At 43.5% G+C, this 27789-nt stretch overlaps 1 protein-coding gene across 1 annotated transcript; it reads left to right on the forward strand.

The window, feature by feature from the left end:
- Positions 1-2455: 2455 nt before the first annotated feature.
- GOT2 (glutamic-oxaloacetic transaminase 2) lies at positions 2456-26958 on the forward strand. The gene is made up of 10 exons (XM_055412625.2): positions 2456-2660; positions 14571-14727; positions 16856-16984; positions 19373-19432; positions 19961-20122; positions 20486-20590; positions 21652-21802; positions 22040-22205; positions 25784-25934; positions 26542-26958. Exons 1-10 carry the CDS (start codon positions 2572-2574, stop codon positions 26662-26664), a joined length of 1293 nt encoding a protein of 430 aa, XP_055268600.1. The 5' UTR covers positions 2456-2571; the 3' UTR covers positions 26665-26958.
- Positions 26959-27789: the final 831 nt, after the last annotated feature.

Here is a 27789-nt window from a genome sequence, read left to right on the forward strand (position 1 = left end):
CCTTCTTTTGACCTTGCCTCCCTGCTCCTTGAACTTCCCTGGTGGCTCAGCGGTAAAGAATCTACCTGCCAACGGAGAAGATGCAAGTTCATAGCTCAGGAAGATCCCCTGGAGAAGGAAATGGCAACCCACTCCAGTATTCTTGCCTGGAGAATCTCATGGATTCTTATAGACAGAGAGGAGCCTGGCAGGCTACACTCCATGGGATCGCAAAGAGTTGGACACGACTCAGTGACTAAGTAACAACAACAACCCTACCCCTAACAACTGTCCTTTCCAATTCACCTTTCATACCAGTAACTCAAATTTGCTTTCTTATGAGAAAGCAAAATGTATTTATTACAGAAATCCACACCCAGAATGGTGATAATTGGTAACATTTTCTGTAATTTTTTATGACGCAAATATGACAAAGTTGTCTTATTCTCTCCACAAGGGCAAACACCCTCTCGTGTTCTCCTGATCCTGAACTGAACTGCATCTTTGGTGCATTCTTTCAAACTTTTACATATGTATGAGTGAATGTATGCTATGGTTTTGTGTATTTTCAAATTTTTATCTAGGGACTTCCCTGGTAGTCCAGTGGTTAAGAAGACTGAGTCAGTGGTTAAGACTCAGTCTTCCAACACAGGAGCTGTAGATTTGATCCCTGGTTAGGGAACTAAGATCCTGCATGCTGCAGGGCGCAGCCAAAGCAATAAACAAGTAAATACGATCACTTCTTTAAAAAATAATAAATAAAATAAAATCTTATCTAAACGGCTCCATATTACACCAATAGTTCTGTAATTTGCTTTTTTATGTTCTTGAGGTCATACATGTTGATACCTGTAAACTGAGCTCATTCATGTCAGCAGTCTGTAATTCTTCACTGTGTGACTGTAACAGCACATGCGTCTAATTGATAGGCAACTAGGTTGTTGCCTGTGTCTTACTTTTACCAATAACGTTTCACTGACATCCTCAAATATACACAAGGTCTCTAGGATCTGTCCTGGGAAGAATAACTGCTGGGCTCCAGGGACAATGAATGTTATGTGCTGAAACGTATCCTGCAAAACAGGTAGCTTGAAGTTCCAACCCACGTACCTGGGAATGTGATTTACTAGCAAAGGAGGTCTTTGCAGATGTAATCAAGCCATTAACGTGAAGCCCTTATGGTGGTCCCTAACCCCATATGACTGGCATCTGCGTAAGAAGTGAAGAGACACACAGGGAGAGAATACCACATGCAGATGGAGGCAGGGGTTAGAGCAATCTGTCAGTAAGCCAAGGCACTAGCAAGGATTGCTAGCAACTGCCAGAAGCTAGGAGAAAGGCATGGAACAGATCCCATCTCAGAGACTCCAGAAGGAATGAACCCTGCCTTGATTTTGGAATTCTAGCCACTTAAAACTGTGAAGAATACGCTTCTGTTGCTTTAAACCATCCAGTTTGTAGTAATTTGTTACAGCAGTTGTTAGGATACAAATGCAGACGGGGAATGGAAATCATGGCCTGTGAGGGCAAAGGCTGAGGTCAGAGAGTGAGCAGATGAGTCTGAGGCAGTAAGTTGGGGCTGCACTAGGAAGAGCCTAGACTGTGACACTAGGTAGGCAACTAGACTTACTCATTTACACACTGTCATGCCATAGAAGATAAACTAAGTCGGCAAGAGACACAGTTCTACTTGGGTTTTAGAGAAGAGGGTCACAGAAACAGCCATTCGGAATTACCTGGCCGTCCAGTGGTTAGGATTCTGTGATTTCACTGCCAAGGGCCAGGGTTCAATCCCTGGTGGGGGAACCAAGATCCCATAAACTGTGCAGCATGTCCCCAAAAAAGAGAAACAGCCACTGTTTAGAATGGACTTGTTTGAATCTTTCCACGTCTGGAGTCTCAAATTTATCTGCTTTTTCCTTTAAGAATGATTAATTCCCTTCCACACAGAACTGCAAGGATTTGACAAACACAAGGTTATCATTAATAACCACCAGTCGTTTCTAGTTTACTAAACCAGACCCTGTTTTTAGACCTAATCGGCTAATCTCGCCTAATCCTCAGAAGTGTCCCAGGAGATAACGCATGTTATCTTCTCCATAACAGAGATTAGAAACCACTCAGGAACAAGATGAGGTGAACTGCATCTACGGAAATATCCGGCTGAAGATTTAGGAACGGCCACTTAGGTAACTGGCTCTATAGTCTTAGGCAAATTACTTCACCTACGTCAGCCTACCTTTTCCCATCTTTTAAAGTGGCATGATAGCAGCTACCCCTTCGGTCGGGTCCGTCGTCGTTAAATGAATGAAGTGTGTCGAGCTCTGTAAACTGCGATAAACTGCTGTCTTTTCCGGGACCAAGTGGCGCCGACCCTGGGCCCGCCACCCAAGGCTGCACAGAAAGCGAGCCGCTCCGCTCCGACCGCCAGGGTGCGCTGTGACGCGGCTCGGGGCCTGGCGGGAGGCCGCTCTAGCCTCTCCCGGGGAAGTCGCTGCCCTTACCTTCAGCAGGACCTCGCGCCTCTAGGTCCGCGCCCGCTGGCATCTCCGCTCAGTCCTCCAGCTACCCACTGCCTGCCTGCCGCCCACCATGGCCCTGCTGCACTCTGGCCGCGTCCTGTCCGGAGTCGCCGCGGCTTTCCACCCAGGCCTCGCTGCCGCGGCTTCTGCCAGAGCCAGGTAAGCAGGGGGAAAAGGAGCCGGGGCGACGGGCCTGCCCAGCCGAGCTGCCGGCGCCCCAGGACATCTAACCCGCCTTGCAGGCACACGCGGGCACCCTCACACACCAACTTTCTCCGCTCCCCTCTCGGATTCACAGGGGGCTGATGGTTGAGCGTCCACATCTCACAATGACCCTTTGGGTCCTGCATCCCACCGCTCCCGTGTTCCCAGGACTGTCGGAGAACATGCCAACGTGTGCTCCTGGGTTAGGAAGTATGTCCCTCTCCGGCTCCCGGACTCCATTCGCGCTTGGGGGCGGGGGTGGGATCCCGACTCGCCGTTTCTGCTCAGTGGGGGGTGGGAGCGAGGGCCGAGCACCCGGGCTGCGGAGCGGAGCAGGCCGCGTGCGGATTGGCTGCAGCGGCGGCACTGCCTCGCGCCTATTGGCTGCGGCGCCGGGGGCGCGTGTGCCCTTGACCCGGCCGCCCCGGGGGGCCGGCGGGGCTCACCCGTCGTGGTCTGCTTGGGCCGCGGCAGGCTCGGACAGACTGCCGCTGACTGCCGTTTGTGTGTTGGGGCAAGGAAGCTCAAGGGAGGAAGCTTCTTGGGCTCTGGCTTTCGGGCCCGGCTTTCCTCTCTGCATCCTGTGACCTTGGCTCGCGGCATCCTCCCGCCAGTCCTCCTGAGTCACCAGTGACCCCTCCCCCAGCCCTTTGGCCCTTGGATGGAAGAGTCCGGGTATAGTGACTACCCCCTCCCGCCTTTTATCCCTCAGGAGGTCTGGCTGTAGGAAAGTTCCCTTTCTTCCCCTCCCGCTCGCTCTGCTTTTTGATCTAGTGAATATTTCTTCATCCCAGTTTCACAGAGCCAGGCACTAGACCTGTGCTAGATAGATAGTGCAGTAAACAAACAAGCCCGAGGGAGGGGACGGTGCCACTCAAAAATTCCAAATATGTCATTTCAAACTGTGTGATGTGTTGCAGAGAAAAGGTTGCAGAGCGTGAAACGAGTCAGTAATCCCTTCCTAGTGGAGAGACCTAAGCCAGGCTGTTGAATTCACTCAAGAAGCCGATTTGGGACAGTGCCCTTAATAACTCCCTAATCAGGAACCGAGTCTCCAAAACCACCGCAATCGGATATTAACTCTAAAGAACGGAGCCTTGACCTCTCGGCCGCGTCTTGGCCTGTTCGTTTGAATGCATGCAAGAAGCCTCTAAGCCGGCGGGACACTTTGTCCTTTCCAAGCCCTGTACAGGTTTGCCCAGGCTTTCACTTTCTTCTCTCCCTGATTTGGTTCCTTCTTGGCCCACTGTCAAGCTGTGCTCTTTAAGGCAGCCTATCTTGTGGGCCAGAGTTGGGGGGGGCTTATCATTTATGCAGCGAATTTGGAGAACAGAAAGTAGTGCCTAAAATTATAGCCAAGTAACAGCCTGTTTCACCATTGTAAATCTTGTTCTCTGGATTTGACTGAGTGCCCTCAGCTCTACTTACAAAGTGCTTAGTGAAAATCCTGTGGCTCTGACCTTTTAGTCATTCTTTCACTTTGACAGCCTGATTCTTTTGTGTCTTTTACCCATTAGAATGTGAATTCCATGAGAGCAGAGACTGTACCTACTACATTTACTGTTGTCTCAGCATTTAGAACGTTGGCTGGCATGCCTTTCAAATGAAATATTTTAACTTTAAAGTTTGATTTTTAAATTAATGCAACAGAGACAAATACAACATTTTAGCATTGTATCTTAGTTCAAAGTCTAAACATAGGGGAACCAGAGTGGTGCAAAATGTATACCAAAAAAGTCTTAAAGTATGTGAGCACCTGCAGTTGAGGTTGTTCAGGTTTAACATTGATGCATGATTGACTGATAGAAACAGGTGCCAGGCCTGGCTATGACTGTTAACTGTTCAGACAACAAGAAAGTAAGAACCTCCTTTCCTGCCACTGTGGATGTGATCTTTACCTAAAGCCAAATGGTAAAGTTGGAAAACATTTATAAAAAATAAACTCAACTGGTTGAAGTTTCTTTTCTTTTTTTTTTTTTTAACAGCTCATTCTAATACAGTGAAACCTTGGCAGTTGGTATTCTGAAGAACTGGGTATTTATCCTATGAAATACTTAATTTTCACATTTGAGTCATTTAAATGAGCTAAGTCCAAGTGTTTCATGTAGTTGCATTTTTTATCCAGAAAGCACTAAACGTTTCCGTTCCGTTCCGTTCCGTCGCTCAGTCGTGTCCGACTCTATGCGACCCCGTGGACTGTAGCCTACCAGGCTTCTCCGTCCATGGGATTCTCCAGGGAAGAATACTGGAGTGGGTTACCGTTTCCTTCTCCAGGGGATCTTCCCGACCCAGGGATCGAACCCGGGTCTCCCGCATTGGAGGCAGAAGCTTTAACCTCTGAGCCACCACTAAACGTTTACCCTTTCCTTACTGTGCTGTAAAAACACAGTAACATGAAATGAGACAAAGTCACAGGACAGTGAAGAAAGGGAAATGCTAATGTATTTTATAGATAGCTGTCCTTATTTAATTCTGATTGTTTAATTTGTAGTGGAATAACTGAAAGATTATCAGGAGACCCTTTAAAAAGGCCATGCACAGTAGTGGTCAGTAGCCAGTAAGAAGATCATAGTTGTAGTATCGTCTTTGCTGTTTTTAGTTCTATGATCATAAGCAAGTTAATTAACTTCTCTTATTTTAAATTAAGAATGTGAGGGAAAGCATTTTAAAAACTATGAAGCACTAGGTAGGCCTGCAGAAAAATTGCAGGGTTTTTGAGTTGGAGATGCTTATCTGCATACTTTGCACCTAACATCTTTTGGTTGGCTGGTCAATATTGCTCAATGGCTGAAGCTTTGCACTTTTGTCCAAAGTGCATAGATAAGAGTGCTTTGTAGGTCACAAGTTATCAGCATCAATTTTGTCCCTGGAGCACTCTTGGTTCCCACTCAGTTCAGTTCAGTTCAGTCACTCAGTCGTGTCCGACTCTTTGTGACCCCATGAATCACAGCACGCCAGGCCTCCCTGTCCATCACCAAATCCCAGAGTTCACTCAAACTCATGTCCATCAAGTTGGTGATGCCATCCAGCCATCTCATTCTGTCGTCCCCGTCTCCTCCCACCCCCAATCCCTCCTAGCATCAGACTCTTTTCCATTGAGTCAACTCGTCGCATGAGGTGGCCAAAGTATTGGAGTTTCATCTTCAGCATCAGTCCTTCCAATGAACACCCAGGATTGATCTCCTCTAAAATGGACTTGTTGGATCTCCTTGCAGTCCAAGGGACTCTCAAGAGTCTTCTCCAACACCACAGTTCAAAAGCATCAATTCTTCGGTGATCAGCTTTCTTCACAGTCCAACTCTCACATCAATACATGACCACGGGAAAAACCATAGCCTTGACTAGATGGACCTTGGTTGGCAAAGTAATGTCTCTGCTTTTTAATATGCTATCTAGGTTGGTCATAACTTTCCTTCCAAGGAGTAAGCGTCTTTTAATTTCATGGCTGCAATTGTTTCCCACTAGTACTCTCTTAAAAACAGAGTTCTTTCAGTGTAGGTATAATCTTTACCCCTTTAAGCAATAGAATAACAAAGAGCATAAAGGACTCAAACATCCTTACTGATGTAGAACTAAATCAAATGAAATATCCCTGCTCCTTTATTTAGATTAAGATTTAATATTTTGAAATTCTTTTAGAATTCTTAAAAGATACCACTGTCAGTCACTTCTCTGCCAGAAGACCCAAGGTTGTGATTTCTGAAGAAATTTCTCTACCAGATAAACTTTTTAAAGAACTTGACAAATACGTGCATTTCATACCCTTTAGTAAAAAGGGTGCCTTCTCCTTGTGGTTTAGGAGCAGTGGCTCTGTCATTGTTGATGGAAGGCCTTGGAAATAGAACTGTGTTTTTAAAAAGTGAAAATTGCTTACTGAAAGTTCTATGTCCTTAGGCATTCAGGGCACTCCTTGCACTCATCATTTACTGATAGTGATACAGATGGGCAGAGGACTGCACGTTTTCAGTGTCTGCATCGTGGGTAGGATATAATGAAAGCTTTTGCCAGGCACAGTTCAGAAACTGCTTCGGGATATCTGTTTCTTACTATTGCTTAGGTACTGAAACAACCTAGTAGCCTAGAACAATGAAAAAGAATGAGAAGGAATTTGAGTCCTGGCAGGAGCACTAGAGGCAACCCACTCCAGTGTTCTTGCCTGGAGAATCCCAGGGACGGGGGAGCCTGGTGGGCTGCCGTCTATGGGGTCTCACAGAGTCGGACACGACTGAAGTGACTTAGCAGCAGCAGGAGCACTAGTAAGGAAGAAGATTGATGATATCTCCTAAGACTCCAGAAAAAAACTGAGTAGTAATCATTGAAAAGCAAGAAAGGCCTGCATTTGGTCATAAAGTTATAACTTACGCTCCTTGAATTTTTTGCATACTTGCCTCACCAGTCTCTATACTAGTGGCAAGATGATTAAAAAAAAAAATGTAGTAGTAATTACTTAGTAACAGTGATACCAGCTAACTTAAAGCACTCACTGTGTACCAGACCCTGTTTTAGAGTGTTTTACATTTAATAACTCCTTTCATCCTTATAACAACCCTCTGAGATAGGTACTGTTGTGCCCCCACTTTACAAGTAAGGAAAGTTGAGGCTTAGAGAAGTTAATTGATTTGCCAGTGCTCACACAGCTGGTAGGTGACTAAGCATTGGAAACCATGCTGTTTGCCCAGTCCTGACATTGCCTAGGGCAAGCTGTTAAAAGAAGTAAAAGCCTGGAAAATCTGAAAATGGAATAATCCACCCTTTGACAAGAGAGAATTAGCTGTACACACCAATTACCATTCCAGAGACCGAGACAGTTTTCAACTTGTCAGGAGAGCTTAAATTTACCTCTGCAGCCATGTCTGAACAGCCATCCCATGTGCCTTGTGGAGGAGAGAGGTATATTAGTGCTGACTGGCCACAAGTTCAACAAGAGAACAATTGTTGGGAAAGAAATTCTAATGAAATAATAATTCATCAGGCCTTCAGCGTGGATAGTGTGCTGTGTTGTGCTGTGCTGAAACATTTGATCAGTTAGGACTGGATAAATGATTACTAGAAAAAGGTGGGCTATTTCACCAAAGTCATTAGGAACCTTGCTTCCCTAGCGTCCAGTTTCTATTGCAACACCCTAGGCTCGCTCTTATCCTTAGCCTCTGCTTGCTGCTGCTGCTAAGTCACTTCAGTCATGTCCGACTCTCTGTGACCCCATAGACGGCAGCCCACCAGGCTCCCCCGTCCCTGGGATTCTCCAGGCAAGAACACTGGAGTGGGTTGCCATTTCCTCCTCCAATGTGTGCAAGTGAAAAGTGAAAGTGAAGTCGCTCAGTCATGTCTGACTCTTAGCGACCCCATGGACTGCAGCCTACCAGGCTCCTCCATCCATGGGATTTTCTAGGCAAGAGTACTGGAGTGGCTTGCCATTGCCTTCTCTGAGCCTCTGCTTAGAACGTCTTTTTCCTCCTTTCATCTGTAGCATTTAGCTCTCAGGTCACCTCCTCCTGGAAGCCTTCCTAAACCTGTACTTCACTCCCCTTCCCAGGCTATCAGGCCCTTTCCTCAGGGCCCCCATAAATAATAATCTATGCCCTCAGCCTGTCTTCATCACTGTTCATTATCCCCCTCACCTCCACCCCCCAGCCTACATTGTCTATAACTCCCTACTGGTCACTCGACTGGGCTAATCTGGTGGTGAGGGGTTGTGTTTTATTCTTTTATTTATACCCAGCTCTTAGCACACAATAGGTTCTCAACAACTGACTTAGAGGTCATAAAGACTTTGTTTTCTATAATATGAAACTATAAAAAAAAACCTTTTCATTCATTACCCCTGAAGGAAAAGGAAGAATAATCTTTTTCTCAGAACAGTAATTTACAATAAGGTAAAAACCTCAGTTTTATCCACTAATGCATCCATGCTGCCAGGTTTTTTTGGGGGTAAAAAAGATAGTGCTTTTCAGGGGTCGATCACAAAGATAGTTTTTGGTAAAAGAAAGCCTGAAAGTTTTATGTTTTCTGTAGCTAGGATTCAATTTTGGGAAGATCAAATGAAAGTGTTGTTAGATGTTATTAATATTTGGTCCCTTGATTAAGATTAACGAAGGATTGTGAGTGCCTGAGAAATAATCATTGCTTACCTATTTGATCAAAACAACAACAAAATAATATAAACATATAACATGATTGTAAAGAACCTGGCTCTTCAAATGTGCAGAACATCAAATTAAAAAAGAACAACTTTGAGTTGGAAAATGGAAAAAAAAAACTCATTGTACCTTAAATTATTTTGTTCACTGAATTGCTAGCCAAAATTAAGATTAATCTACTAAATTTGTTCTAATTTATCCTTAAATAATCAAAGACATGAGAGTCAACATAAAGCATAGAGAAGTATCCTGCTTTCTAAAACACAGAATCTCTAACATCTAGACAGATTACACGAAAGGTAAAAAGTAACCTTTCATATTATTGGTAAAATCACCAAGAATGATTGAGCAAAACCTTGTCAAAATGGCAACACATTTTGTAGCTTCTTTTCAGACTCAGTTATTATAAATCAAAATTCACTTTCTAAGATTTGTCAGGTAACACCACTTGCGGCGTCTCAGTTCACTGACAAGGGATTGAACCAGGCCACGGCGATGAAAGCCCAGAATCCTACCCATGAGGCTACCATAGAACTCAGCTCCCCTAAGGTGTGTCTTACATGTTCTTTCACAAACTGACACTTTAGTATAGTCTCTCAGTTTCATTTCTGATACAATAAATCTTGGTAGGTATATGCCATTTAAATAAAGGCTCAAAGGCTCTTTTGGATCCTCAGTAAATTTTAGGAGAATAAAGGGATACAAAGACCAAAATGTTTGAGAGCAACTGCTTTAGGACAACACTTTTTTCCCTTGAAAAACAAAAACTTGCACATTTATTTCTGTGTCACTGTTGATCAGAGTATAGTCTCAGCCACTCAATAATTATAATCTTAACCAAAGTAACTTACATTTCACAGATAAAACAGGGGAGGGAGTTGATGTCAGTCCTACACAAGCATTTAATTAGGCTTCGTAATCAGCATTTCAGTATTTTGTCATACTTAGAAATTATCTCCATATCAATGATTAATTACTCTGTTAACTCATTATAATATGAATCCAAGATTTTAAGTTATTCAAAGATCTGAGAAATTGTCTTCAAGTTGAGTATTCCAAAATTTACAATTCTCCCAAAAACTCTCCGAAACCCAGAACCCTAGTCTAATCATGAGAAGAACATCAAACAAGTTCCAAAAGAGGGGCATCCTACAGAGTATCCCAAACCAGTTCCCCCAAACAGTCAACGTCATCAAAACAAGGTATGTCTGATACTGTCGCAACTAAGAGGAGCCTAGGGAGACATGACACCTAAGTGTAATGTGGTGTCCTGGAACAGATACAGAACATTGAGTAAAAACTAAAAAGTCTGAATAAATTGTAGACTTAATGTAGCAATCATTGGTTCTTTCATTGTAATAAGTGTACCTTACTAATATAAAATGTTAAGAGGAAACTGTTGTGGGGTGTGTATACAGGAGTTCTGTACTATCTATTCAATTTTCTCTAAATATAAACTGTTCTAAAAAATAAAGTCTGTTAATAAAAAGTACAAGTATATTATTACTGGGAACTTTTCCTGGTGGTCCAGTGGTTAAGACTCCCTGCTCCCAAAGCAGGGTGCTGGGTTTGATCCCTGGTCAGGGAACTAGATAGAGCCCACATGCTGCAACTAAGATCCCCCATGCCATAATGAAGATAAAAGATCCCATGTGCCACAGCAGAGTGCCAGTGCAGCCAAATAAGTAAAATAAAATTTAAAAAATTAAAAAATATATTATTATTGTTAAAATTTTAAATTTATCAAAATAAAAATTGGTTGAACACAAATTTACATTTTCCATAATTTCGGACATTTAGGAGTGGTGTTGGGCTTCCTAGGTGACTCAGTGGTAAAGAATTCACCTGCTATTGCAGGAGACATGAGATTCAGCTTTTTTTTTTTTAATTGAAGGATAATTGCTTTACAGAATTTTTCGGTTTTCTGTCATATATCAACAAGAATCAGCCGTTTATTTTCAGGACAGCAGTGGAGAAATGGACACAGAGAACAGACCTATGGACAAAGTGGGAGGAGAGGAGGGAGAAGGGGAGATGTATGGAGAGAGTAACATAGAAATTTACGATACCATGTGTAAAACAGAGAGCCAATGGGAATTTGCTGTATGACTCAGGGTGCTCAAACAGGGGCTCTGCGACAGGCTGAAGGGTGGGGTGGGGAGGGAGATGCGGCTCTCTGATCCCTGGGTTTGGGAAGATCCCCTGGAGAAGAAAATGGCAACCTACTCCAGTATTCTTGCCTGGAGAATCCCATGGACAGAGGAGCCTGGTGGGCTACAGTCCATGCAGGATCACAAAAAGCTGGACACAACTGAGCATGCACGCATAGGAGTGCTGTTAGCTTCTTTTATCAAGTGAACTAGTGTAAATTTAGAAAAAAACAAACCCACATAGAATAAAATGTATGTATTATATTAACATGAATAAATAAAATATATAGCTGGGTTTTTTAATCAAATTTAGTCTTATTTATCAAGGATTTAATTTATATGAACTTGAATTTCTAAAATGTTTCTGAGCTGTTGAAGAAAAGAAAAATTGAGTCTAGCACATTTTGAGCAGAAAATGTTACAGAAAATTCAGTTTCTGTAACAATTAGAACAGAGCACCTTTACTTTGAGGTTTTTATAATCTATTTTATCAGAGATAGATTAATCTAATCAGTGTTTTCCATCTCTTGCCAGAGATGGAAAACATTTAACATTCAGACACTCAGAGATATAACAAACAAACAAAAAAAGACTTTCTGAATTATCCATGGAGACCTTATATCTCTTAAGATCTGTAACTTCAGACTTTCCTGGTGGTCTGGTGGGGACACGGGTTTGATCCTTGCTCTGGGAACTAAGAGCCTTCATGCCAAAAAGAAAAAACTATAACTTCAGTTACAAGTGAGGAGTAAAAACACCCAATTTCAAGTCTTATTTAAAAAAAAGAAAAGGTGCAGGGAACTTCCCTGGTGGGCCAGTGGATAAGAATCCACCTGCCAATGCAGGGGACACGGGCTTGATCCCTGGTCTGAGAGGATTCTGCATGCCACAAAGCAGCTGGGCCCGCATTCAAGAGCCCACACATTGCAACTACTGAGTCCAGGAGCTGCAGCTGTTAAAGCCCGAATGCCTAGAGCCTGTGCTCTGCAACTAGAGAAAGCCCACACATAGCAACAAAGACTCAGCACAAGCAAAAAAAAAAAAAATATGCAGGGACTTACCTGGTGGTTAGTGGCTAGGACTCCACACTCTCAATGCAGAGGGGCCAGATCCGATCCTGAGTCTGGGAACTAGATCCCGCATGCCACAAGTAAAGATCCTACATGCCACAACAAAGATGGAAGATCCCATGTGCCACAGCTACAACGTGGTGCAGCCACATAAGTAAACAAATAAAGATGCAAAACAACAAACCAAAGTGTCTGTCATCTCGCCCAGTGTAGAATAGAGCTCTACTATCCATTTCCAGAAATCACTAATGGTCAAAGCATAATACCACATCCACAGTCTGTGTTGCCGACAGGGACTAGCTTACTGACCATAAAGGAACCAGAACCCCCAAATCAGTAGGGAGTGGGGAACAAGCTAGAGAAACAGCTATTTAGGTGCATTTCCCTCTTGGGATTCACTCTGGGAGTGCACTCCCCCAGCAAGGCAGTTCACCAGACCTCACCAGGTAAATCCACTGGGCAGTAGTGATGGATGACCCCACATACTGAAGGGATAAGGTTTTTCTTTTAATTCTTATTTTTATACAACTTTTCAAAGGGTACTTTTCATTTGCAGTTATAACAAAATATTGACTATATTCCGTGTGTTGTACAATACATGCTTGAGCCTGTCTTAATACCCAATAGTTTGTACCCCCACTCCCCCTGCACCCCTATATTGCCCCTGCACACTCTCCACTGGTGACCACTAGTTTGCTTTCTGTATTTGTGGGTCTGCTTCTTTTTTGATAGGTTCACTAGCTTTGTTGTATTTTTTAGATTCCACATGTGATATACAGTATTTGTCTTTCTCTTAATATAATGTCCTCCCAAGTCAATCCACATTGCTGCAAGTGGCAAGATTTCATTTAAAGGATATTTTTTAAGGTAAAATCATGACTCATACAAATATAAAATACTGAACATTGTTAAACATTTTAACTCAATAAGTAATAAGGAAATCAGTGCAGTGTTCAGTTCAGTTCAGTTCAGTCGCTCAGTCGTGTCCGACTCTCTGCGACCCCATGAATCACAGCACACCACGCCTCCCTGTCCATCACCAACTCCCGGAGTACACTCAAACTCATGTCCACAGAGTCGGTGATGCCATCCAGCCATCTCATTCTCTGTCGTCCCCTTCTCCTCCCGCCCCCAACCTTTGCCAGCATCAGACTCTTTTCCAGTGAGTCAACTCGTCGCATGAGGTGGCCAAAGTACTGCAGTTTCAGCTTTAGCATCAGTCCTTCCAATGAACACCCAGGATTGATCTCCTTTAGAATGGACTGGTTGGATCTCCTTGCAGTACAAGCGACTCTCAAGAGTCTTCTCCAGCACCACAGTTCAAAAGCATCAATTCTTCGGCGATCAGCTTTCTTCACAGTCCAACTCTCACATCCATACATGACCACGGGAAAAACCATAGCCTTGACTAGACGGACCTTTGTTGGCAAAGTAATGTCTCTGCTTTTTAATATACTATCAAGGTTGGTCATAACTTTCCTTCCAAGGAGTAAGCGTCTTTTAATTTCATGGCTGCAATCAGCATCTGCAGTGATTTTGGAGCCCAAAAAAACAAAGTCTGACACTGTTTCCACTGTTTTTCCATCTATTTCCCATGAAGTGATGGGACCAGATGCCATGATCTTTGTTTTCTGAATGTTGAGCTTCAAGCCAACCTTTTCACTCTCCTCTTTCACTTTCATCAAGAGGCTTTTGAGTTCCTCTTCACTTTCTGCCATAAGGGTGGTGTCATCTGCATATATGCAGTGTTACAACCGGTTCTAAATACCTGGCAATTCTTCGTCATCTCCACCACTACTGCCCCAACCTGGTTCAAGCCTTCCTCTTTCTCTTGCTGGGCACAGATTTTTCAGTGATCCTGCTGCATTTCTTCTCCCTCTCTGCATTCAGTACCCCATCTTGTGACCAGACAAGCTATAAAAATCTGTTCACATCACTGTTCTTACCTGATCACCATCTGCCCTCCAAAAAAAATACTTAAATGATTTTGTGTATTTTCCCTGCATCCAAAGTAGAGCCCAGGAATCTGTATTTTAGCAGGCTTTCCAAATGATGCCCTTAACAAGCTGTGAAACAGGCTAAAAAGCAATCCCCTTGGTTGGGTGCATTACATAACAACTTTACATTGGCCTTGCTTCCTTCTCTTGTCTCATTTACCACTCAGCTTCTTACTGCCAAAGTACTTGCGATATCCTTTGCCTGGGAATTCAGGTCAGGTTTGGACTGCGTTGAAAGCGTGTACATCCACCCGGTCCTTCCCAGGATGATTCACGTGTCCCTGCCTTTTGCTTCTCACAGCATCTGTGTTGATATTATTGGCCTTCTCCACTCTTCAGCAACTGCTGTGACGTCTTAGGTATTATTGTATTATATTGGTGTCTATTGCTATAACTGTATGCATAGTAGACACGCAGACATTTCTTGAAATGGATTTTTGGCAGATCCAAGTTGTCTCTGGCCATGGAAAAGCTAGGTACTGTGACTGATGTCTTATTTTTCCCATTTCAGCTCCTGGTGGGCTCATGTGGAGATGGGGCCCCCAGATCCCATCCTGGGAGTAACAGAAGCCTTTAAAAGAGATACCAACAGCAAAAAGATGAACCTGGGAGTTGGTGCCTACCGGGATGATAATGGAAAGCCTTACGTGCTTCCAAGTGTCCGGAAAGTAAGCTTACTAGACATCTGTTTGATGGGGATAAATAACTGAAGGGCCCTCCTAAAGACAGACTCCTGGATTGTGAGTCAGGAGACCTGGGTTCTGGTTCTGATACTTACTACCTGAATCACATGTGTTATCTGGGGTAGTCTCCTTAGCTGTAAAAGTGAGAGGTTGGAACTATATGATCTTGTCCAAGACTGAACTTCTATGATTATCTGTAAAACAGGCAGAGTATAATGATGGTTGAATGGCATCACCGACCTGATGGACACGAATTTAAGCAAGCTCCAAGAGTTGATAGTGGACAGGGAAGACTGGCATGCTGTAGTCCACAGGGTCACAAAGAGTCAGACATGACTGAGTGACTGAACTGAACTGACTATAATGATTAATCCTAAGGATGCACAAAAGGACCAAGAATTTAAACATTGTCTCTTGGTGATAGGAATAGCCCGTTGTGGATGAGGGTTACCATTGTTATTTTCCATTTCTCCCATTTTGATTGCCTTAATAAGACGCAACTACCTAGGCATGCTCTGGCCTTTCATCCTATTGAACTATTAAATAATTTTATTTTGTTATATTTTTATTTAGTAGTCTTTTTGCTGGTTATCACAACTCTAAATAATGTAACTAATTTCCTTCTAACAGCTTTTTAAAAGAAAATATTTCCTTCCCATCTGCACCTCCTCTGATGAAATATCAGTGTGCTGCTGTGTCACTTCCAAACATGGGGTAGTGATGTGTTGTTCCTACAAACAGCAGAACTAGGCATCCTGAGTGGAAGTTACAGAAGCGTAATTTTGGGTGACAGTAAAGAACCGCATTTGAGCTTCAGTAGGCTGGCTCAGGTCCTTGTGAGCCGCAGAAGTAACAGAGCAGGGGCTGAATGAACCACCAAAAGAAGAAATTTCTGAGTGTGTAGGAGTACAGATTAGGTATCATCTCTCTAAGCAGGAAAAAAGGACTTAAGAAATAGCTGTGATGAGAAGACTCACAAAAACTGCCCGCTCCTGGGTCTCAAGGTCATGCAGGGGTTACTTTTGTTCTCAGTAAGTCAGTTTAAAGTATTTGGCGTGAGGCTTCCCTGGTGGTCCAGTGGATGAGAATCCACCTGCCAGTGCAGGGGTCATGGGTTCAATCCCTGGTCAAGAAGATCCCACATGCCTTGGCGCAACTAAGCTCATGTGCCACCACTACTGATCCCATGCTGTAGAGCCCATGCTCCAAAACAAGAGAAACCACTGCAGTAAGAAGCCTGTGTACCACAACTAGAAAAAGCCCATGCACAGCAATGAAGAGAAATAAAAAATTAATTAATTTTTTAAAGACCTGGATTAAAAGAAGAAAGATTATCTGCCCGAACAGGTTTTTTAAAAATAAAATTTAATTTAAAAAATTAAGTATTTAGCATGTGTTAGCTATTGAAAGAAGCTGAAACACTACTGCACACTTTTGTACATTGCCTCCTAACTCTTTACCTGAGTCATACGAGGTGTAGAAACAACTGTTGAGCAAACTGAGATTCAAGGAGGTTAATAAATCACCCAGAGTCACACAGCTAGTAAGGGTCAGCCAGGCCTCTGACTCCAAAGCATGAAGATATATGACTATAACTGTCAGCCTTGCGACCCCATGGGCTATAGCCCACCAGGCTCCTCTGTCCATGGGGATTCTCCAGGCAAGAATACTGGAATGGGTTGCCATGCCCTCCTCCAGGGGATCTTCCCAATCCAGGGGTCGAACCCAGGTCTCCCACATTGCAGGCAGATTCTTAACCATCTGAGCTACCAGGAGGCCCTCTTAGATTGGCATATACCTTGAAATACTCCTTTATGTATTCAATTTGATTTTATCATCTTATATCTGTTTTAAGTGTTGCTCTTAAACCTTGCTCTTGTGCATCCCGAGAATGCCATTTTTTGTTAAACCAAGAGATATCGTATACCTACCCATTCACATAAAACCTAACTTTAAAAAGTAATAAAATATGATTTAAAAATATAAAATTTCTGTGCTATTTATAAAATATGTTCTAATTACCCTTCTTCTTGGACAATATCTCCAAATTTTTTAAAAGAGGCTTTACTTTATTTCTAAAATTCAACTCAGAAAACATTTTTTCCTTATCTAGGCGGAGGCCCAGATTGCTGCAAAAAATTTGGATAAAGAATACCTGCCCATTGCGGGGCTGGCTGAATTTTGTAAGGCATCTGCAGAACTAGCCCTGGGTGAGAACAATGAAGTGCTGAAAAGTGGCCGGGTAAGTAGCACAGACTCTGGCATCATACAGGGTCTGTTTTTAAATTTAACAGATTAAAGAAATTTGAAATAATTTAAACAAGAAAAGCTGCATCACTTGTGTGTGATGATTGTTTGGAGGTGGCCACATGATGACTAATATCTCTTCCTTTAGATAGTAGATTAGCACTCATTCAGTAAAAGATTTCCTGTAATACTAATTCCCAAAATGGAGTAGGAATATGAAAATGTTGTGATCTAACTGAAGATTTGCCGCTGCTTTTGCTATTAGTCTGTGTGAGCTTATGTTCATTTTACGCTTAATGGCTTTTAAGAGTGCCAAACTATGCAGAGTTTTAAGGCCTGAAGTTAGCCCTCTCACCCTCATGCCCCCACGCTTCCAGCTTAGATACAGGAAACAGGCAGAAAACAAGCCACAGGAGGACTGCCGGGGCCAGGACAAGTCTGGCAGTCCTCTGCCGCCTCTTCACAGCCAGCTTGCACGTAGAAAGAGAGCAGACCATACTCACTTCTGAGTGTCTCCCTCCTCTCAGGGCAGAGAGCATCACTATAGCCATGAGAGGATGGATGCACAAGTCCAGACTCCTAGATGTCGCCTCCCTCCAGTTCCCTGGGGGGCCCTCTTTCTATGGAAGAAAAACAGATGACAAACATGTTTGTATACACCCACAGAGAAAGCACAAGCCACTTCATGCACATGGGATACAGCCAGCCAGCCTGACATGTGGGCTCAGGTGCATTACAGTTTACTTGCCTTTGAAGCAAATATATTTTTTAAATAGATACATTTGTGTGTTTAAATATTTACTTTTCTGGGTAAGTCTGGGGGAAAACACACAAAGTAGCAAAGAAAAATGTGTTAGCACACACAAAAAATGTGTTAGTAAACTAATACTTCTTCATTCCCCAGGCCAGAATAAATGGTTTATTCACAAGACTGGTCTAAGTCAGTACATCAGTTCATTAACTCCAAGAGAAGCATACACTCAACCCCAGGGTCATGTAGTATTGATTGTAAGTCATGGACAAAATATGGTCTGATGGCTTTCTGTCAACCAACCACCTGTTGAAGTAAAGTGAAGTCGCTTAGTCATGTCTGACTCTTGTGACCCCATGGACTGTAGCCTACCAGGCTCCTCCGTCCATGGGATCTTCCAGACAAGAGTACTGGAGTGGGTTGCCATTTCCTTCTCCAAGGGATCTTCCCGACCCAGAAATTGAACCTAGGTCTTCCACATTGCAGGCAGACACTTTACCGTCTGAGCCACCAGGGAAGATCCAACCACCTGTTTACCCATCATTAAAATGTCTATATTTTTCTGTAATTTTTGCTTAGTCTGTGTTCCTCGAGCGAATTACAGCTGAGTTTAAGACTGGCCTATCTTAAAATTAACAGTTTAAATAAAGTAACATCAGTTTCTCTTTTATAAATTGCCATGCCTTTGTCAGTCTCATTATCAGATCTACAGTTAGGTTTTTATTTCCATCATGCCGAAGTTTGCACAGGCAAACTTTGTTTACGAAAGAGTACGTTAGTAGGGGTTCCCACCATTTAATGCGCCGCCTCCCAGTCCAGAAGGTAGACTTATGTTTTGTAGAGCATAGTACTTTGTGGTGCCTTCAAGCAAACAAACAAAAAAACCCTACTGTAGTTTCTTCCTCATCCCCTAAATTTGACCAATTTGAAGATTTACTGAGACCATTTTCCTGTTACCCAAAAGATATTTTCAGATTATGAAAACTCATAGGCTATGATTCATGTAATAATGTTATTCTAACATACTTGTTGACTTTTTAAGATGACTTGTTTTTTCATGTTCAGGGAGTCATTCAATTTCATCTAAGTCTAGAATAATATTTTGATGTAGTGGCTGTTGGTCATGTCTTTTTTTCTCTATATAAATCACTCCTTTTTCATATCTGGTTGAGGCGGGAGTTGTGTCCTGAAAATTTCTACGACAACACAGTATGACACTGACAATTTTCAGGCCAGGCCATAAGGAATTAGCTTCCACATCAGCAAAGGTGCTGGAAGGTGAAGAGCCAGCTCTTTTGAGAACCTTTAAGGAGAGTCTTGCCTGGAGAATCCCAGGGGCAGGGGAGCCTGGTGGGCTGCCGTCTGTGGGGTCGCACAGAGTCGGACATGACTGAAGCGACTTAGCAGCAGCAGCAGCAAGGAGAGTCCATCTGTCTCTTAGAAAATGGAATGAAAACAATAGTACTGTTCTCCTGTTTCCAAATCTTCATTTGGAAGGGTGTCCTCGGCTTCTGAAGAAGGAGGGGTACTGACCGTACAGTGCCTCTCTGTGGGCTTGAGCTCGGGTTGGGTAGGTCGTGGGCCCGTGGAGAGAGTGCTGCGCCTCACTGACCACTCACCTCTCTCCTTCAGTATGTCACCGTGCAGACCATTTCTGGGACCGGGGCCTTAAGGATTGGAGCCAGTTTTCTGGTGAGTCTGGAAACTCCTTCAGGAAAGAGCTGTAAGACTGTCTGTAAGTTAGGGATGATGGGGTTCCCAACTGCTTATGTGTTTGACTTCTGACCTGGAAGTAGATTCCTCTTTCCACAAGGCTGGAAGATTTCCTGTTCCCTGATAAATGAAGTTTGAGGAGGGGAGGAATGGAAGTACTTAGAAGAAACAATAATGAAGAGATTATTATAAAGTACAACTTACTGAGCACATACTGTAACTAGGAGCTTTTCTATTTTAATGTGTTTTATCTTTCTGAGGGAGACTTAGTAAATGGCATTTTACAGAGGAAGAAAGTGGGCCCAGACAGATCCTTGGCTACAGAGCCCAGTATAATTGTCAGAGCCTGAACCAACCCAGGAGGTCTCACTGCTGAGTCACCACTGTCTCTCAGTCGTAGAGAAGCTGACTTTCAGTAGAGAAAAACATCCTCTCAGTAAAATATACTAACTTTGTTTTTGCCTCTCCTTTCTTCATGTTTCCATTCACTTTCATTCGATCTTTTAGCAAAGATTTTTTAAGTTCAGCCGGGATGTCTTCCTGCCCAAACCAACCTGGGGGAATCATACACCCGTCTTCAGGGACGCTGGCATGCAGCTCCAGAGTTATCGGTACTATGACCCCAAGACGTGCGGCTTTGACTTCACAGGCGCTATTGAGGACATTTCAGTAAGTGTGGCTCTCAGGGCAGGAGGGGGAGGGAACAAGGAATAAACCTCCTCGTGGAGGTGTGAAGTCTCCCACTTGAGTCTCAATATCCAGCTTAAAATACTGGGATGAGGGACTTCCTGGTGGCCCAGTGGTTAAGACTCTCCATCCACTGCAAGATGTTATGGATTTGATCCCGAGTCAGGGAACTAACTAAGATCTTGCATGCCACGTGGAGTGGCCAAAAAAACAAAACCAAGATGAGCTAACTCCCAGACCTCATGTTATCTTTGTTACTTATCAAATAATGGTGACCCTGTGCATTTCAGGTAAATGATCTCCTGTACAGCTGCAGAGTAATCTCTTGGTCCGTGTTCTTTTTAGAAAATACCAGCGCAGAGCGTCATTCTGCTGCACGCCTGTGCCCACAACCCCACGGGAGTGGACCCTCGTCCTGAGCAGTGGAAGGAGATGGCGACAGTGGTGAAGGTGAGGGGGGTGAGCTGACCAGTGACAGTTCTGCATTTAGAAACCAGCCTTGGACGCTTCACTTGGCAGAGTCTTAGCAGTGAGAATTAACCTCAAGGCTGCATGAAATTTCCACTCATTGTGTAGTCACCAGAAAAGAATTCCTCATTTGCATAATTAGCAGTTCTGTAATTCATGATACACCAGAAGTTTGAAAATAACCTTTTGTTCCTCAGCCAAGATGTATGGATTCTGATAAAACTTACCCCTGGCTAGTCTGCACAGTTGGCATCCTCAGCCCCATGATATCTGTTGGAGGTGCCTCCACTTGCCCTGGTCAGCGGTTACCTGGTCATCCTTTCATCCACTGTTTCACATCCCCTCCTGTCTTTGCCACTCTCCTCACTGCCATTAATTATTCAGTGATTCTCATTCTTCTATGAGAGAAGGCACTCGTCAAAGTTCCCAAGTAGGGAGATACTCCTATTGCCTCATGTCCCCAGTCTCATTCCTTTTGGTTTCCCCTTTCTTTCGATTCTGTCAAACCTAAGCTGCGAACAGAATGAGCTGGAATAAGATGGCCTGCCAGAGTCACATTAGCCCCAGGAAAGGCTGAAGCTAGTCCTTTGTTGACTGGACCAAAATAATTACCCAGACCACTGTCGGCCTTAGAAGAGCTTCCTGTTTGGACTTCCCTGGCAGTCCAGTGGTTAAGACTCTGCTCTTTCAATGCAGGGGGCACGGGTTTGATTTCTGGTCAGGGAACTAAGATCCTACATGCTGCACAGCTGGGCCAAAAAACAAGGAAGGAAGCAGTTTTCCTATTTGACCTCACAGCATTCTATCCAGATTGGATTATCTTTTCTTAATGTCTTCTTGAAGGCCCATATCCACCAACATAAAAAATACATATATGTTAATATCTTAACTCTAGGAAAGTTAAACATCTCCAAACTGACACCTGGGGACAAAACTATTGACTCTGAGCAAAGCAGGCATAGTCCCGATAAACACAGGTAATCATCTGGGGCGTTTTGAGAAGGACTGCCTAAAGCTTTGGTCATCTTTTCTTTCCTTCCCAGAAAAACAATCTCTTTGCATTCTTTGACATGGCCTACCAAGGCTTTGCCAGTGGCGATGGTAACAAGGATGCCTGGGCTGTGCGCCACTTCATTGAACAGGGCATTAATGTTTGTCTCTGCCAGTCCTATGCCAAGAACATGGGCTTATATGGTAAGCTAAAGGGCTGAGGGTGATGTGTGCTCTGTTGAGACTGAAGAAGTGCTGGGAGAGAGGGCCACAAAAGTGTAGAGTTGAGGGGGAGGGATTGCACCTGAGGATGTGTTTATAACAGAGTTATTTTTGCCATGCTTCTAATGGAAACATATAAGACATAGCAAATTTAATCATGATTGCCTTTATCATTTTCAATCAGAGAACCAGAAGACAAGATCCATTTTGTCTTTTCAGGTGAGCGTGTGGGAGCCTTCACTGTGGTCTGCAAAGATGCTGAGGAAGCCAAAAGAGTTGAGTCCCAGTTGAAGATACTGATCCGTCCCATGTATTCCAACCCCCCTATCAATGGGGCCCGGATTGCCTCCACTATTCTCACCAGCCCGGATTTGCGGAAACAATGGTAAAGGCGATTTGCACCTCCCCAGCCATCTGCCTTTCCCACCACTGATCCTTCAAAGCTCCCTTATACTTGGCTTATAGGGGCATGCAGTTATCACTCAGCTTCCATAGGTGGAAGGGGAAGGAGAGAGGAGTATGCATTTTGTCAGCACTTTCGAACAAATAAACTGGCTTTCCCCTGTAAGAGACAGGCCTAATTCAGAAACAGCAGTTTCCTGTAGTCCATTATCTCCATGTTAAGTAAAACCTGCCTTCTCCTAAACTGAAGTGTCTTATGTAGGAAAACTTACTTACGGATGCTATATCTTTTGTTTTTATCCTAATAATAGCAAGCATTGAATTGGTATTTCTGCATATTTTATATTATCTATTCTATCTGAATCTCTTGGCACCTGTGCTCTAAATTAGTGTTACTCAGAAAAAAAGATTTTTTTAATCACAATCCACATAAAGCTTATGCCTTACATCATCACCTATGTATGTATGAATATATAACTGAAACTATATACATATACACACACACCGCTTTCAAAACTCGGTCTTCCTGAGCTATACTCCAATTTTTTTTTAAATGCCAATTGCCCCAACTATATTGAGTTTATGACCTACTAATAGGTCATGGCCACAGTTTAGAAAACATTGCTCTAGATCAGGGTTGGCAAACTATGTTCTGCAGATGAAATCTATGCTGCCCCAATTCTAATAAATAGCATTTATTGGCACACAGCCCTACCCTCTTCTTGATGAATTTGTGTGGATGCTCTCATGTCACAACAGCGGAGTTCAATAGTCGTGACAGAGGGTTATACAGTGCACAGAACCTAATAAATTTACGATCTGGCCCTTTAGAGAAAGCTTACCAACCCTTGCTCTATATAATTCAGAGTCTGGGAAGATGTGATTTGTTATGTAAGAGTTTATCCTGTATAGCTGATTAGCTGAGGGGCAGATCCCTAAGCAGCTAATGGGATAGAAAAGCTAAGTCTGTAAGAAACTTCATCCTCAGCTCACCTGGACATCATGTGAGAACTATTTTTTCTACCTTAAATTAATCCTATGAACATTGAGGGTAAATAGAGTCTGGTTCAGGATATCTCCCATATAAGCTAGGCTTACTAAAAAATCAACTACTTTTTAAATTAGAATTTTATTTTTTTCCTTTACAAAATTATTGTGTGATTACATTTCAGAAAATTTGGGCAAATCACTATAACCCAGATTTCTTTTCCCTTTGCCTGTTATTATTCCTATTGTAACATGAATAATATGTCTATGTATTTATTATATGTATGTGTATATATTAGATATATAAGTGTAGGGTTGGTTTGTTTTTGTCACAAAGAATTATAATAACCTTTTTTCTTAATTTTTAAGTGGCTTTTAAAAAAGATTTCCATGGTCCTTAATGGTTATCAAGACGCTTATTTTTTTTTTAATGTATGCGTTTCAATATTCATTTGAAGTCTGTAGTGTACAGAGATGACAGAGATACTGTGCTGGGTGACTAAGGTGTCTGTCCCTTTGGGGAGTTTATAATCTAGTGAGAGAGAGAACATGTATAGCATTGATACAAGACAGACAGGATAAATGCTGAGTAAAGGAAGAGCTATTGATTAGTGGGAAATGAGGGAGGGTGTGACGCCGACAGCATCATTTGGCTGTGCCTTGAAGAGAGAGGGACCGCTTTTCCAAAGAAAGGGAGGCTAAAGGAAACTTGGAGGGAGAGATGTGCGTGAGGATCGGCACAGGCGCGTGATGTGCATCGTGCAGGGTGTGCGTTGAACGTCGGCAGTGAGTTTTGTGGCAGAAGCACTGAGTGTCAGGAGGATGGAGAGGGCAGCGAAGCTGGGAAGGTGGGAGCAGGTCATGAAGTACTTTGATAGCGAAAGGAATCAGATCTTCACTCTGTGGACAGCAAGGATCATGGATGTGATCCTTGGGGGCAGTGGTTGCTGAGGTGGCCCTGCGTCTAGCCATTTCATGTTCTCAGTGCCTTCAGGGCCCAGGCTCAAAGAACTGGATGAATAGGACTACAGGATTAAAATCAAATGCCATCCTTAGTGAGGCCACGGGTTCCAGCTCCAGCCAGTAATCGCACTGCTGATGCAATGTTGCCAGCTTCTTGTTTTTCAAGAGAGGCTGCAAATCTACACCTTCATGTGCAAGTGCCAAATTTAGGCATGTTTAACTGGGTCAAATAAGTCACGACTAAGACTTATTTGACCTTTAGTTAGTAACCTGTAACCTCCGTTCTAACTCCGTTCTAACATGGCATCATCATAGAGAGATGGTTTGGAAAAGTGAACACGTAAGAACAAGGAGGTAGATTCTTCACAGTCACCTAGCTGGTTAGAGCCCACAAGAATCGCCCAGAGCTCCACAGGAGTGGAATGAAAGGGTAGATCCTGAGGAAGGGGGAGACTGTGTCTTGAATCCAGAGGACTGCTTTCTTTGCTCCCCCAGATGGAATTAACCCTCTCTTCCCAGGGCTCTCTTAGTTACTTAAGTCGCTTAGTCGTGCCTGACTCTTTGCGACCCCGTGGACTATAGCCTGCCAGGTTCCTCAGTCCATGGGATTTTCCAGGCAAGGATACTGGAGTGGGCTCTCTTCCTCCAAGGGCTCTCTTAGCACAGCACAAATCTGTTGGCTCATAGCTCGTCCTGCTTTGTTCCACAGTCGGTTGTTTGCAGGTAGGCTCGTGGCCACTGGTGGGGAGCTTTTAAAGGCAACGGCCAGGTCTCAGTCCTTTCTTTATCCTCAGCACTTAGATATGGCCAGTCACATGGTCATTTCACAGCACACTGTCTTAACTGGGAAGGTGGGAATGTTTCTGCCATCCATGTCAAAGAATAAGGTACTATTTTACGGTTTAATTTGAAAGTTTTGCCCCCTGCATAAAAGATGGAGCGCCTTAGCCCTCCTAAGTTTTAGAATGATTTATTCATTCTTCTTTTTTTTTTTAATTTGAAAATCTAATTGGCTTTATTAAATAATTCGTAAATTGGGCAGTATCCATCTGGTAAGTAGAAAGGCACTCTGTTCATTTTCCTTAATAACTCAATTATGTCAACTGTTTTAGTGTTCTGATATAAAGAACATAGTGTTCTGATATAAAGCAGAAAGCTATCAAATAGCTTTCTTCCCAGACCAGGACTTGATCAAGAACAGAATTGAGGCACCCTGGGGGAGTACTCACGGAGAAGGCAATGGCAAGCCACTCCAGTACTATTGCCTAGAAAATCCCATGGATGGAGGAGCCTGGTAGGCTGCAGTCCGTGGGGTCGCTAAGGGTCGGACACGACTGAGCGACTTCACTTTCACTTTTCACTTTCACACATTGGAGAAGGAAATGGCAACCCACTCCAGTGTTCTTGCCTGGAGAATCCCAGGGGCGGGGGAGCCTGGTGGGCTTCCGTCTATGGGGTCACACAGAGTCGGACACGACTGAAGTGACTCAGCAGCAGCAGCAGCAGCAGCAGGGGGAGTACTCAAGGGAGGTATTAATAAAAGTGCTGAGAGCTGGCTTGTCAGTGCTTGGCCAGAACTGAGCTGTATCTTGGGGGAATTTTTTTTTACAGGTTGCAAGAAGTAAAGGGCATGGCCGACCGCATCATCAGCATGCGGACTCAGCTGGTGTCCAACCTCAAGAAGGAGGGCTCCTCCCACAATTGGCAGCACATCACTGACCAGATTGGCATGTTTTGTTACACAGGCCTAAAGCCTGAACAGGTGAGTAGACTCCCATTTCTCTCCCACTGACTAATTGATCAGTCTTTGCAAACCAGAATTCCTCAGGTCACCTGTGTATTCAGGATTACTCTAAGAAGAATCATTTCAAAGCCCTTTTAGGTAAAAGAAGTATGAAGCATTCATTTTGTTTTATTCTTCGTTAGTCGTTTACCTTTTGTTAGTACTTTACCTATCTGTTTACTCTGTGAGGTTACAAACTTCTGAAGAACAGAGCTTGCCTTGGTCATTTTTATGACCAGCACTGTTTCTCAAAAAAAGATTCCAGAACAGACAAGAGCCTGAATATTGATAGGAGAAGTAGCTATTGTGTAGCTAGATTCTGGATCAATTTTTCTAGAAATGCTGAATCTAAGATTTTTTTTCACCTGTCCCCACCTCAGAATTCAACATCCTACTTTAAGATAGCTATTTATTCTTCTTTTGTTCTAAGTTAACACACCAAACTCTAGGAATGGGTTTAAGTGAGAAAACGGAGCTTCTGTTATTTTGTTTTTTCTGTTCTAACCATTGTCTAGTTGTGCTGTGCCAGGGCTGGGGAGACCACCTCCCTCAACCAGGAATTACCCACACACTCTTCTCTCTGCAGGTGGAGCGGCTGACCAAGGAGTTCTCCATCTACATGACGAAGGATGGCCGCATCTCTGTGGCGGGGGTCACCTCAGGCAACGTGGGCTACCTTGCTCACGCCATTCACCAGGTCACCAAGTAATTTCCCTGGTCAGCGGAAACAGAGACAACCTTCCTGTCTTCAGCCTCTGCTGTTATGAGATTCACATGGAGGAAGAGGGAGGGTGGATGGTGGTGAGCGGATCATTTTTTTCCAACCACAGTACTTTAAAACTCAGCGATTGAATGTGTTTCTCAGAAAAGAAAGTGCAGTGAAATAGGGCGGAGGCACCTGTGACTGCTGTCAGGAACTTTGTGGCTGTAAACCAAACTCCCCATCATCCTTTATTTCCAGTTTTTCCACTAGAGTTTACATGTACGAGAAAGCGCCCCCCCCCCCAAAAAAAAACCCTGTCAGTCACACCATTGCAACATTTCAGAAGCTTTAAGTGAAACACCTTTTGGTGTCATGGGTTTCTCTGTAGAAGCAGCCTGAAAACAGCACCTGTTAGTGGCTTTATGAAAAGATGAAGTTCTAACATTAGCAGTCAGCCTCATGTTTGTCCTCCCGTGACTGAGCAACGTGTCAACAAACTGTATGATGTAAATCATGTTTTACAACGAGTCTGCCACCACTGTAGTGGGAGAAAATAAAAGATGCTCTTTCCCATCTTATTTAAGAAAAAGAGAAAGAAGGCTCTTCTTTCTAGTACCTGCAGGATTTTAATGTTCCTCTTTTCTCCCTAATCACTGCTGTTCCTTTCCTCGGGCACAGAGATCTGTAACTAGCCCAGATGTTCATCCTGTCCTACTCCCTGAGTGACCATCAATCCCATCCCATAGGATTTACTTATTTGAAGAACAAAGAACATTATTTACTGCTCATCCCAATACCCTTGCTCTTCTCGGCAAAGAATAGCAGAGAGTAGGTAACGGCACTTTATCGTGGCATCCCCTTCAATGTGGGGACGTTGCCTCTGCCCAGCTGGCCCTCATACCTTTGTGCAGTGTGGCTGTGTGGTTAGTCGTCTCATCAGGAGTCGGGCAGTGCAGGGTGGAGCCAGGAGAGGATATTCTGGGCCTCAGTTTCAACCTTTGTGTGCTGCCAGCTGGGCTCAGGCTTCACCCTCTGGAAAGAAAACCACCATTTGCTCTAATCATGTAGACTTACTGCAGCCTGGTTTCTCTGTTACAATAAAGTTGCTGTAGACCCAACCTGTCTACCATG

The sequence above is a fragment of the Moschus berezovskii genome, chromosome 22, assembly GCF_049115385.1.
Source record: "Moschus berezovskii isolate FMDL1 chromosome 22, NW_MosBer_1.0, whole genome shotgun sequence".
In the NCBI taxonomy this organism is placed as follows: Eukaryota; Metazoa; Chordata; class Mammalia; order Artiodactyla; family Moschidae; genus Moschus; species Moschus berezovskii.

What these genes read in the sequence shown, in the direction of transcription:
- GOT2 (XM_055412625.2), top strand. Translation starts at nt 2,572, where the DNA reads ATGGCCCTGCTGCACTCTGGCCGCGTCCTGTCCGGAGTCGCCGCGGCT. An exon ending in TGCTTCCAAGTGTCCGGAAA is followed by an intron (nt 14,728 to 16,855) that starts GTAAGCTTACTA and finishes TTCCTTATCTAG; the next exon opens with GCGGAGGCCCAGATTGCTGC. An exon ending in AGATGGCGACAGTGGTGAAG is followed by an intron (nt 20,591 to 21,651) that starts GTGAGGGGGGTG and finishes TTTCCTTCCCAG; the next exon opens with AAAAACAATCTCTTTGCATT.